This window comes from Paroedura picta, chromosome 5 (assembly GCF_049243985.1).
Source record: "Paroedura picta isolate Pp20150507F chromosome 5, Ppicta_v3.0, whole genome shotgun sequence".
NCBI lineage: Eukaryota > Metazoa > Chordata > Lepidosauria > Squamata > Gekkonidae > Paroedura > Paroedura picta.
The window spans coordinates 128,565,362-128,578,784 of record NC_135373.1 but is presented as its reverse complement, the minus strand read 5'-3'; the positions used below and the strand labels follow the sequence as shown (position 1 = coordinate 128,578,784).

Below are 13,423 nucleotides of genomic sequence, written 5' to 3'. Positions count from 1 at the left end.
CCCCAATGTTATTTACCACCTTGATGCACCCTCTGGCACAACTGGTCAAGAGGCGGGGGCTCGGGTGTCAACAGTATCCAGATGCCGCCTAGCTCTACCTGCTCATGGGCAGGTGACCAGAGACACACCGGACTCACTGGCCAAGGGCCTGCTGGCTGTGACGGAATGGCTCCAACAGGGCTGCCTGAGGCAAAACCCCGCAAAGACAGCGGGGGGAGGAAAGGAAGCAAAGAAGAGCTGCTTCTCCCCTACCTGGACAGAGTGAGCTTAACAGCTTCCCTTGTCCTCCGTCAGGAATTTGGGGGCGATCTTCAGTGCCTCCCAGATCCATGCCTGACACTCCAGCTGCTCCACAAGCCAGCCAGGGCAGGCTGACCAGGGCAAACTCCTGATTCGAGAGGAGGCAGCACTGCCTGTTTCCACCCGCAAACGCAAGTGTCGTTTAGGTCTCCCGCAAGGGGCTGCCTTCGCTGTGTCTGGAGCTGCTCCCTTCTTCTCCACGCTGCCCCCTCCCACGGGGGGATGGTCCCTGAATTTTCAAAAGCACCGAGCCCCCAGGGGCACATCTGGTCTCCCCACTGCCCCCAGAACTCTGCTCTGGTTCGGCCTCCCTTGGAGTCCTGGGTTCAGTTTTGGACACCCCAGTTCAAGAGGGATGTTGACAAGCTGGAGCGTGTCCAGAGGAGGGCAGCAAAGATGGTGAGGGGTTTGGAGACCAAGACGTAGGAGGAAAGTTGGGGGAGCTTGGTCTGTTTAGCCTGGAGAGGAGACGACTGAGAGGGGATCTGATCACCATCTTCAAGTATTTAAAAGGCTGCCATGTAGAGGATGGAGCAGAATTGTTCTCTCTTGCCCCAGAGGGACAGACCGGAATGAATAGGATGAAATTAAATCAAAAGAAATTCCACCTAAACATCCGGAAGAAGTTCCTGACAGTCAGAGCAGTTCCTGAGTGGAATAGGCTTCCTCGGGAGGTGGTGGGTTCTCCATCTTTGAAGATTTTTAAACAGAGGCTGGAGAGCCATCTGATGGAGAGGCTGATTCTGTGAAGAGCCCTGCTGGGTCAGACCAATGGTCCTTTTAGTCCAGCCTCCTGTCCCACTGAGGGGCCAACCAGTTCTACTGGACAGCCAACCGAAGTCCCTAGTCTAGAGTCTGAGGCCTTCCCCTGGAAGGAGCCCAGCTGGATATCCTGGATGTCCCTTAGACCTATTCCAGGTGTCCAATCAATAAGAAGGTTGCAGTTATTTCCCTCCATCACCCTCAGAGCACCGGGAAGTCTGAGCAGGAAAGAGCAGTGGGGGTGCCCCAGGGAAGGCGTGCCCACTCAGAGCCCTGAAACTGGGAAGCTCTTCGCCACAGCCAGCCTGCCCCAGTGCGGATCTGGGCCCAGGACCAAAGAGCAATTGTGGTTTTCCCCTCTCGGCCCTCTGGGCCATGATAGCTGGCTAAGACTTAGCTGGGAAACATCTGCTGGATCATAACATTGATTTTGTTTAAAAATTAGGATGTTACACTTCACAATCTGGCTTTTAAAACAATAAGAAGAGCTTGAAATCGATAAAGTCAAAAACGGAGTAAGGTTATTACAGTTCAAAAATTTTAAAAGGAAATCTGAAAGCCAGAGTCCAGCAACAGCACAAAAACACTCAGTCAGGTGCAGGGTCTGCAGATGCAAAAGGGCCTTATCCAGTCTCTCCCCAGCCCCCCTGCCCTCCCTGTGGGCATACAGGGCCAGCAACCAGGAGCCACCGGGGAACATGTGCCGGCTCAGGGGCCACACGAGCCCTGCTGTTCTGGGTCCCCAAGTGCTCCTCAGCCCCCTCGCAGCTGAGCCCAGAGAGCAGTTTGCCAGGAGCCCTCAGACAGGCCGCCCTCTGGGTCCGGCTTCCGCCTCAACTGGTGAAATGCTCTTCTACTGAATTACTATTGCTATTGCTATTACTATTGGGACCTCCCACTGGCCAAGCAGGTCCCCCCCCCCGCCCTGTCCACGCAGTTTGACCCCAGGCACCCTGCTTGTGGCCCACTGAAGGTCCCAAGCGCCTCCAGAGCCAGCCCTGGGAGAGGAATCCAAGCAGTGGGGCTGAGCCCGAAGGGAGAGTCCCAAAGAAAGCAGAGGCCACGGGGCGCCTTAAAGACGAACGGCACTGACCCCGGCGAGAGCTGCTGGCCCCCCGCCTCATTTCCCCCTCCTGCTCCTCCCGCCTGCTGCCTCTCTTCTTGGGCCACCGACGGCCGAGGCACGTGGGACGCAGCCGCCTCCCCTCCAGCCCCCCCCCCCCCCGAAGGCAAAATGTGGGGCTGATGCTCGGAGGCCCCGGCCAAGGCGCCTGGCCCAGGGAGCTCCGGCTGCTGACGGCACGAGCCATCCATCTGGGAAGCTGCTCGGCAGGCAGTCGAGGGCGACATCATCGGCGTCTCCATGGCAACTGCACGGGGCTCTTCAAGGAGCAGCAAGCAGAGAGGGAAACCTGCCCTTCCTCTCCCCACCATTGGACTGGCCCCCGCCCCCCCCGGCTGGCTTCTTATCTGGGGGGGAGGAGGAGGAGGGTGGGGAAGCAACTCCCCCCTCCGGGTTAGAGGCTGCCGCTCTTAGCCCCCACCTCACACCGGCTCTCCAAGAGGCTGCCGGTCAGCGCAGGAGGCACTCAGAAGGGGCCGCTCGACTTGGGGAGATGGATGGGTGGGCAGCCGGCCGGCCCCAGAACCCGCAGCCAGTCAAACCGGGTATGGCTGCCAACAAATCAAGCAAACCGCCTCAAGCACAGAGAAAAGATGCAGAACACTTTTCGCCTGCAGGGACACAGCAAGAGCCGTCCACTGCAGACCGGCCCTCCTGCAGGGATACGGATGGGAGACGGAGGCAGCCCCAGCCCCAGCCCCAGCCCCAGCCCCTATCACAGGGGAAAAGAGCCACAGGGAGAACGCTACTTCCAGGGACAGCAGGGGCACCAGTTCATGGGATCCTAGTGGGGGAAGGGGCCACACAGGCCATCTAGCCCCACCCCCTGCTCAGTGCAGGATCAGTCTGAAGCATCCAGGAGAAGGATCTGTCCAGCCGCTGCTTGAAGACGGCCAGTGAGGGGGAGCTCCCCACCTCCTTAGGCAGCCCCTTCCACTGCTGAACTGGAGTCACAGAATCCTAGAGTGGGAAGGGGCCATCCAGGCCATCTAGTCCACCCCCTGCTCAGTGCAGGATCAGCCTCAAGCATCCCGGAGAAGGATCTGTCCAGCCGCTGCTTGAAGACGGCCAGTGAGGGGGAGCTCCCCACCTCCTTAGGCAGCCCCTTCCACTGCTGAACTAGACTCCTAGAATCCTAGAGTGGGAAGGGGCCATGCAGGCCATCTAGTCCCACCCCCTGCTCAGTGCAGGATCAGCCTGAAGCATCCAGGAGAAGGGTCTGTCCAGCCGCTGCTTGAAGATGGCCAGTGAGGGGGAGCTCCCCACCTCCTTAGGCAGCCCCTTCCACTGCTGAACTAGACTCCTAGAATCCTAGAGTGGGAAGGGGCCATGAAGGCCATCTAGTCCCACCCCCTGCTCAGTGCAGGATCTGCCTCCAGCATCCAGGAGAAGGATCTGTCCAGCCGCTGCTTGGAGACGGCCAGTGAGGGGGAGCTCCCCACCTCCTTAGGCAGCCCACTCCACGGCTGAACTAGATTCACAGAATCCCAGAGTGGTGAGGGGCCATGGAGGCCATCTAGTCCCACCCCCTGCTCAGTGCAGGATCAGCCTCAAGCATCCAGGAGAAGGATCTGTCCAGCCGCTGCTTGAAGACGGCCAGTGAGGGGGAGCTCCCCACCTCCTGAGGCAGCCCCTTCCACGGCTGAACTAGACTCCTAGAATCCCAGAGTGGGAAGGGGCCATGCAGGCAGGGAAGCGATCCGCCTTTTCCGGTTTGCTCAGCTGGACCCCAAGAAGCTTCCCAGTTTGGAGCTCCTCAGCCACCCTGAGCACCAGGCTGTGGCTCGCCTGGCCAGCCCCGTGGCCCCCTCGGACCTCTCTTTGCCTGACGGAGGACATCTGCTCTGGGCTTGGCTGTGCACCTGTCCCTCTCCCCCCCCCCGGATTGCCCTGGTCCTGGCCCTGCTCAAAGTCATCTCCCCTGGAGGGGAAAGAACACAGAGGGAAAATCCTGAGGATTGCCTCCTGCTGTACTGAAAAAACTTGACATTATGGGAAGCAATCACAAAAAATGGCTCTTTTGCAACGGCTCTTCTTGGCTCAGCGGGATGCTTGCTAAGGCGCGGGATTCGGCCGGAAGATCTGCACGGCTAGGCCGCCGACAGCATTTGCTGATGACGATTCCTGTGGACCCCACAGACGACTGCAGCGCATTTTCAAAGAGGCAGCTAACGTGACTAATTGGCGCATAATAATATGCCATAATGTGCATGATGCCATTTCACACAGTGGAAATGCTCATTGTTTTTCGCATTGCACACTTTAAGGGGGGACTCAAATGTCCTCCTTGCGCTGCGAGAGACTTCAAGACACTCCTGCTGTCCCCGTATTATTCCAGCTGTGTTTTCCGCTTCCAACGTCTCCCCCGAGGCCACAGGCCACAGTCAACTGCTCAAGCCCTGCGGGCTGCTTGGGACAAACCAGGGTGGCGCATTCTTTGCTCCTGCACCCAAGGGGCCCAAAGAGCTGCAAGAAGCTCCTCCTTGGGAGGCCGCAGCACAACTCCTCACTTGATTTCCCAGAGGTTGGACCGCAGAACACATTGAGTGGCCCTCGACTGAATCAGATCCCTCAGTCAACCAAGCATCGCATTGCCAGCTCAGACTGGCAGCCACTCTCCGGGGTCTCAAGGAGAACTGACTTCGAATCTGGAGAGCTGGGTTTGACCCCCCACTCCACATGCAGCCAGCTGGGTGACCCTGGGCTAGTCACAGCACTGATAAAGCTGTTCTGACCCAGCAGGAATATCTGGGGTCTCTCAGCCTCACAGGGTGTCTGTTGTGGGGAGAGGAAGGGAAGGCGAATGTAAGCCGCTTTGAGACTCCCTTGGGTAGAGAAAAGCAGCATACAAGCACCAACTCTTCTTCTTCTTCAGTAATCTCAGGGCTCTCTCAGCCTCCCCTCCCTCACAGGGTGTCTGTTGTGGGGAGAGGAAAGGGAAGGCGACTGGAAGCTGCTTTGAGACTCCTTTGGGTAGAGAAAAGCGGCATATAAGAACCGACTCTTCTTCTTCTTCAGTAATCTCAGGGCTCTCTCAGCCTCACCCACCCCACAGGGTATCTGTTGTGGGGAGAGGAAAGGGAAGGAGATTGGAAGCTGCTTTGAGACTCCTTTGGGTAGAGAAAAGCGGCATATAAGAACCGACTCTTCTTCTTCTGCTTAGTCCTTTTTTAAACTGGAGACGCTGAATACTGGACCAGGGGCCTCCTGCACGTCAAGCACATGCTCTGGCCCTGAGCCACAGCCCCTCCCAAGCAGCATAAGGCCTGAACACACGAAGCTGCCTTCTAGGCGTAAAGAGCCCCCGACACGGCTGGAAGACACGTCCTCAGCCCAGCAGAGTTGAAGCCCAAGCAAGGCACCTTCACCCGGCATCTGGCTTGTTAACTATGCCTTGTCCCCTTGGGCCCCTCGGGCCCCACCCTGCTCACAGAGAAGTCTCTCTGCGCCACCCTGCCGGGCCTGCTCCGGACGGGAACTGGCATTTTAGAACTGGCTCTTAGGCCTTGGATCTCTGGTGTGTTCGTGGCTTCATCTTGGAAGACTAGGCCAGCTTCTTAATGGAAAGGAAGGGCTATACATCCCCCCTCATTTGCCAACACTGGAACAATGCCCCGCAGCCTGACGCAAGCACCAGCGCATGCCTTGACTCAGGGGAGTGTTCTCGGTGGCCCTGTGAAGCCAGGCCCCTCCAGCCCAGCCCAGCCAGACGTGCCTGCCTGCCGGGAGCCCAAGCCCCGCCTGCCTCCAAAGTCAGGCTTCACAGCATCCCGTGGGGGGGGGGGGGGGAGAAGGGCGAGGGGCCGGGCGCTTACCTGTGCGACGTGAAGCTGTCGTAGGAGCCCACCGTGTAGTGGCGGAAGAGGCGCTTGGTCCTGTCTTCTCGGGTTTCTGTAAGGGAAGAGCAGAGGGGTCTCAGAGACCTGAGAAGAGAGGAAGAGCTCACCCCCCCCCCGGGCACTGAGGGTCTCGCAAAGCCCCCCTGACTCTGCCCATTGGTCCTGCAGGCCCACCCGGGGACGGCTGCGCAGCCTTCCTGACTCCATGGCTGCTCGGAGGCCCTGCCCGAAGGCTCTGTGCCCAAACCTCTTCTGGCGGCTGCTGCTGCTGCTGTGGCTCAGGGGGTCGCTCTTGTGCTGCCTCCAGCCTTCCGGGATGCCCCAGGTGCAGCACCAGGGAAAGAGGAGGAGCCAGTGCTGAGGCCACGGGAGCTGGGTCGGGTAGCACCCAACTTCCACGTCCTCACCTGGCCATGTCTGTGCAGCATAGGAATAAGCCCCCTTGCCACACAAGAAGAAGGGGGAGTCAAAGGGGCCCGGGCTGGTCTCGCCTGCTGCCCACTGAGGGCCTGGCCCCTCTCTGTCCAGCCCCACAGAGGGAGGGGGATCACCTGCCTCCGATAGTCCCTTGTGCTGACCTCGAAAGGGCTTTGGCAGGACCGGCCGGCCAGCTGGCCAGCACCCACAAGTGCCATGCCTCCTCATGGCCAGCAGGTGGGGCATTTCCTCTACGCTGGAGGAGAGGCTGCTTGGAAAGGGATCCTTCCGCACCTGCCGGGCCGGTCCCTCCTCGGCCGGCTCTGCAGATCAACCTGCACCTGCGGACAGCCCGGCCATGAGCCCTTCGGATGGGACTGGGAGGGACACCCCCTGGGCCGGCCAGAGCCCCAGAACACAAGCAGCACTTTGCTTCCCGTGGGGACACGCAGAAATGGGTTTAAACTACAACGATATAGGCTAGATATCAGGAAAAAAATTTCACACTCAGAGTAGTTCAGCAGTGGAATAGGCTGCCTAAGGAGGTGGTGAGCTCCCCCTCACTGGCAGTCTTCAAGCAAAGGCTGGATACACACTTTTCTTGGATGCTTTAGGACGCTTAGGGCTGATCCTGCGTTGAGCAGGGGGTTGGACTAGATGGCCTGTATGGCCCCTTCCAAATCTATGATTCTGTGATTCTAGTTCAGCAGTGGTACACACTTTTCTTGGATGCTTTAGGACGCTTAGGGCTGATCCTGCGTTGATCAGGGGGTTGGACTAGATGGCCTGTATGGCCCCTTCCAACTCTAGGATTCTGTGATTCTGGGGACACTGAGCCTGCCTGTTTCCCTGAGAAAACAGAGAGACCCCCCAGCCCATCAGCTTCGCCCCCAAGAGCATCTCAGGGAAGGAGACACTTTGCCAGCCCCCTGCAGAAAACAAAAGGCCCTGGTTTTTCTAGCCAAGACGGACACCCAGCAGCACACGCCCACCCATCCCTGAGACACCACCCACTGGAAAACAGACGCAGACAAACAGACCAGTCATGGGGGTGGGGAGGGAGGGGAACCTTCATGCCAGTGAGGACCCTAGGCTCACAACCTGGAGCCCCCCCCCCCCGAGTGCAATATGCAGGCAGGTGTGAAAGAGGCAGTCCAGCCCCCCAAGAGGCTTCCCACGGGGGTGAAAGAGGGGACACGGAGGCAGGCAAGGCAGTTCCCAAGCAAGGAGTGACTGGGGCAGGCTGCACAGGGCAGGGGTGGTTCTCCAAGCGCAATCCAGCCAACGTGCCCTCTGCCGTGCCGTGCCGTGCAGGAGTGCTCTGGGCAGGGCCCCCTGGGCGATTCCGGAGACAGCCCATCCCAAGACAGTGAGGAGTGCAGGCCAGACACGGCACCATCCTTGGGTGGCGTGAAGGGAAAGCCAAAGGCCACCGGGCACAAGCACCGGGCACCTGCCTGCTCCGGCATCTGGCACGGATTCTCTGGGCCTTGCCCTGCTGCGGTGCCCCTGGAGCCGAGAAGCGCTCCAGGGATGGAGAGTGGCTGCAGCAGCAGCAGCAGCAGCCGAGGCCTCCGTGGGGATCCATCGGCTGCCAGGCCCGGTCTCTGCAGCTCTCGGGAAAGCCGACTCTGGAGAGCCAAGGAATGAAGAACACACTCATTTGGCACAAAGCAAAAGGGGGCTTCACACCGGGAAGGGGGGAGGCGACTGCACAGAGTCATTATGCCGTTCTCCCAGCCAAAAGCTGCAGGGGGGGCCACACAGGGGCCCAAGAGGGAGAGGAGCCCACCACTGTCCTCCGATGCAAGAGACCCCGAGACTCAAGAGGTTAAATGTTCACTGCAAACACTTATGGATTTCACGCCACTTCCCCACTGGATCAGGGTCCTCAAGGTGGCGAACGCGAAAACAGTAAATCATTTAAGCAATCTAAAACGCAATCAACATTCTAGGATCATCCCATTAAAGTTTGAATTCTGAGGAGCATGGCCATTATAATGAAAACTCTGCCCGGTATATTTTTGTCTTCTCCTCCAAGTTGTGAATTTCTTGCATTGTGCAGCGTGTCGGACTAGATAACCCTGGAGGCCCCTTCCAAGTCTAGATTCCAAGGAGCTCTCCCCAACATCCGACCCTCACAACCAGTTGGGCTGCAAGGCAGTCCCCGTGGAGACTGGGGGGCTGGTGCACCCTGTGGAGCCTGGGGCTAGATGTCGGGCAGGTTGGTGGCTCTTAAATAGGGGCGCTGAGGTCATTCAAGAGGAGAACCAACTTGGCCTTGTGCTGGCACCAGTTCACTGGGTAATATCTTACAGATACCACAACTGCCCCCCACAGACCTTCTGCCCTACCCCACCCATTCTGCTGGCTGTGGGGCCGGTGGGTGGGCCCCTCTGTAACCGTCAAAGTGGAGGAGAACAAAACAGCTGCTGGGCAGCTTCTCATACAGGTGGGGGAGAGGAGCTTCCATAATGTTACCACTTGACTCCTCTCTGGTAAGACCTCACTTGCAGTTCTTTGTTCAGCTTTGGGCCCCACAACAGAAGAAAAATGTAGAGAAACTGGAGTGTGTCCCGAGGAGGACTACGAAGATGGTGAGGGGTTTGGTGATCAAGATGTATGAGGGAAGGCTGGGGGAGCTTGGTCTGCTTAACCTGGAAAGAAGCTAAGAGGTGACATGATAGCCATCTTCAACTACTTGAGGGGCTGTCCTAGAGAAGATGGAGCAGAGTTGTTTCCTGTTGCCCCAGGGGGTTGGATCAGAACCAATGGGTTGAAATCAATTCAAAAGAATTTTCAGCTAAACCTCCGGAAGAAGTTCCAGGCAGTTAGAGCGGTTCCTCAGTGGAACAGGCTTCCTTGGGAGGTGTTCTCCTCCTTTTAAATTTTTTAAGCAGAGTCTTGATGGTCATCTGACTGAAATGCTGATCTTATGAGCTTAGGCAGATGGAGAGTGGGTGGGCAGGAAGGGATGGGCCAGGGTTTGTCTTGTGGCCCCTCCTTGCCTGCCCAGGGAATTGCTGATTGCTGCTGTGGGATGGGAGGTGAATTCCCTCCAGGCCGGAGTTTTTTGGTGGCCATGAAATTGGGGTCACTTTGGGTGGGCAGGTAGTTGTGAGTCCCTGCATTGTGCAGGGGGCTGGACTAGATGACCCTGGAGGCCCCTTCCCACTCTAGGATTCTAAGAAGCACGCCTGACTCTCAAAAGCACATCTCCTGCCACAACTTTTGTAAGTCTTGTAGGTGCTCCTCAACTCTTATGTTTTTCTCCTGCTGCAGATTAACACAGTTTCCTGTCTTGATCTCACTCCGGGCTGGTTTGGGGCTTGGGGAGCTCATCCCTCCAGGGTCACCAGTAAGACTGTTTCATTGTCTTGGGTGGGCCGCCGAGAGATGCCTTTAAGCCTCAGTGTCCATCATGCAACTGGGAAGGAGGACAGCTCTTAGAGCTGCAGGGCCCCCTCTTCTAAACCCCCACAAGAAACAGCCTTTCCCAGAGCCTGGTCCAAAAGAAGACATGAACTGTGTCGGGGGAGCTGGCCAGCCTGCTGTGCCCCAGACACACACTGTATTCCGGACACCGCCTGTATTTACAGCATCGGCCACATCCTCCGCAGACAAGGTCAGCTTGCCCAGACCATCTGTGTTTGCCAGCTGTGCACATGGTTTGCAAAGATCTACGGGAAGGCTGAAGCAGAGCCCGCACTGCAGCCACTGGCCCAGGAGAGATGAGTCTGAGAATGGGCAGCCACTGAGATGCAGTCCATGCGCAGACATTCTGTGGCTGACCAGAGAGAGAGACAGGCCTCACGCAGAGGAGCTCCAAGGGGAGACTGAGGAACTTGAGTTCATTTACAAGCACAGGACAATGGACTCCAAGGGGATGACCAGTTGCTGATTTCCTGTCCATTAGAGGACTGAGGCAGTGAGGGGGCTGGGAAACTTCCCTGGGAAATAATAAATCTGTCCCTCTCTTCAGGGGTGTTCCAGGGGAGGGGGGGAGGGGGAGGAAGAAGAAGACTTGGTCCGTATACACCGCTTCTCTACCCGAAGGAGGCTCAAAGCGGCTTCCAGTCGCCTCCCCTTTCCTCTCCCCACAACAGACACCCTGTGAGGGAGGAGAGGCTGAGAGAGCCCTGAGATTACTGAAGAAGAAGAGTTGGTTCTTAGATGCCGCTTTTCTCTACCCGAAGGAGGCTCAAAGCGGCTTCCAGTCGCCTTCCCTTTCCTCTCCCCACAACAGACACTCTGTGAAGTAGGGGAGGCTGAGAGAGCCCTGAGATTACTGAAGAAGAAGAAGAGTTGGTTCTTAGATGCCCCTTTTCTCTACCCGAAGGAGGCTCAAAGCAGCTTCCAGTCGCCTTCCCTTTCCTCTCCCCACAACAGACACCCTGTGAGGGAGGGGAGGCTGAGAGAGCCCTGAGATTACTGAAGAAGAAGAAGAAGAAGAGTTGGTTCTTATATGCCCCTTTTCTCTACCTGAAGGAGTCTCAAAGCAGCTTCCAATCCCCTTCCCTTTCCTCTCCCCACAACAGTCTCCCGCAGAGAGGGGCGGTCTATCACAAACAGGCATCATTTCTCTGTTCTAATCATGGCGATCACAATACTGGTTGTAGCTCGGCATCCTTTCTTGACAAAACCCTCCCGCCTTCTGACTTGGAGGTCTCCACTCCAGTCCGCACTTGACAAGGGGAACTTTGACCTTGTCTTGTTTCTCAAACCGAGAACGTTCTCTAAGAAGCCGCTACGCTCGACTCCAGGGATCCTGCTGCAGACCAACGTGGCTCCACTCTGAAGCGATCTTTGTGATATTTTGTTGCTCCAAAAACCAAAGCTAAATCTCAAGTGACCCTTTTCTAATCTGAGCAGACACAGGTCCTGTTTTGGCAAGCGGCCATGATGACCAAGCGATAGATGCTCTGATCCCTCTGGCATCTCGTGAAAAAGCACTGCTCCCGTTCCTACAGGTGAAGCATCACAAGGCAGAATAAAAGATCCGTGTCCCAAAACAGAGGCACGCCTGAGATCCTTGTCTTGTTGAAAAGCCTGTTGACAACCTGGAAACCAGATCTCAGTCTGCCTTGGGCCCAAGAATTCACAAAGGGGCTTCATCACAGAGAGAGCAGGGGAAAGCTGAGCCAGAAGGCCGACATAGCTGAAAATGCATTCAGCTCTAAAACGCTTGCAGATTTTCTCTCTGAGGGCAGATTGTCACTTGTTGAATGGCGGGGCCAGCATGATGTAGTGGTTGAGAGTGGCAGCTTCGAATCTGGAGAGCTGGGCATGGTTCCCTGTTCCTCCACATGCAGCCAGTTGGGTGACCTTGGGCCAGTCACAATCCTCTTAGAGCTGTTCTCAGATAGCAGTTTTGTCAGAGCTCTCTCAGCCCCACTTACCTCATCGATTCTCTGTTGTGGGGAGAGGAAAAGAAAGCCATTGTAAACCACTCCGAGACTCTTTCGGGTAGTAAAAAAGCAGGGTATAAAAACCCAATTCTTCTTCTTCTTCTAAATATTTAACCAGGCCAGGAAAAAAGAAACACTTTTTCCTGTTAACCTTCAACTCTACAGAATGCAGACTCTGGAGTATTGATCTCAAGTTCTTCAAATGTGCTACTTGTTTCCTACTTGGATCTGACCAAGGGGGCTTTGATTCTTAAAAACTCACACCTCAAAATCTTGTTGGTGACGCTGGAATACAATCTGGCTTTTCTATGACAGGCCAACATGGCGACAGAACTCCAGGTAGGACTTTTGGAGCAACTGATCCAAGCACACTGGCTGTCACCCGGGCTGTGCCACATGGCACGGGATCACACTGAAACAGATCTCTCTCTCTGTTAACTTTTGCGAGAGGAAGACTGAGCCATGGGCCTGTGAAACACCCAATTCTGAAAACAGTTGACCAGCAGCCGATTTTGCAAACAACTTTGGTATTTTTAGAATTGAATATTCGACTCCATGGCCCATACTGAGTTCACAACAACAACAATTTTATTTGTATCCAACTTTTCCTTGGATGGCTCAGGGCAGGTGGCACTAAAACAATCCTATAAAATTTATATGTTTAATTAATTAATGTATACACTGCCCTACCTATCAAGCTGGCTCAGGGCAATGCATATCATGTTATCAACAACCAACACTTCGTGAGAGCCAGCTTAGGATAGTGGTTAAGAGTGGCAGCTTCTAATCTGGCAAACCAGGTTTGATTCCCTGCTTCCCCACATGCAGCCAGCTGGGTGACCTTGAGCCAGTCCCAGTCCTGATAGAGCTGTTCTCACAGAGTAGACTCTCTCGGAGCTCTCTCAGCCCCACCTGCCACACAGGGTGTCTGGTTTGGGGAGAGGAAGGGAAGGTGATTGTAAGTCACTTTTAGACTCCTTCTGGCAGAGAATAATGGGGTATAAAAGTCAATTCTTCTTCTAAAATTCAATTATAAAATAGTTTAATAGTTGAATGGCAGTTAATTTAACACCCAGTGTCAAAAACAGAATAGCAGCTTCAGCAGTCTTGGTATGCCTTCTGCTATTCTGAAACTAGAGTATAGTCTGGGCTTCTTTTCGGTAGGGAAGGCCTGGTAATAAACACTTTAAAATATTTTAAAAACTGCCTCCTCATAGAATCATAGACTCATAGAGTTGGAAGGGACCTCCTGGTTCATCTAGACCAACCCCCTGCACTATGCAGGACACTCACCACCCTTTTGCTCATCCACTGTCACCTGCCACCCCCTTGAACCTTCCCAAAATCAGCCTCTCCATAAGATGACTCTCCAGCCTCGGCTTAAAAATCTCCAAAGATGGAGAACCCACCACCTCCCGAGGAAGCCTGTTCCACTGGGGAACTGCTCTGACTGTCAGGAACTTCTTCCAGATGTTTAGATGGAATTTAGAATCATAGAATCATCGAGTGGAAGGGACCTCCTGGGTCAACTAATCCAACCCCCTGCACTGTGCAGGACACTCCCAACCCTATCC

The 13,423-nt window shown here is 55.7% G+C and overlaps 1 protein-coding gene across 9 annotated transcripts in view; it reads right to left on the bottom strand.

The window, feature by feature from the left end:
- The window catches only part of SHANK3 (SH3 and multiple ankyrin repeat domains 3), a 223,397-nt gene that overhangs the window by 70,182 nt on the left and 139,792 nt on the right, over positions 1-13,423 (bottom strand). For all 9 annotated transcript variants that reach the window (XR_013231452.1, XM_077340559.1, XM_077340560.1 and 6 more), the window contains one exon: positions 6,001-6,076. Coding sequence is in view for 8 of the 9 variants with exons in the window: in XM_077340559.1 (XP_077196674.1) it covers positions 6,001-6,076 (76 nt within the window). In the remaining variant the exon portion in view is untranslated. The remainder of the gene's footprint in view (positions 1-6,000; positions 6,077-13,423) is intronic.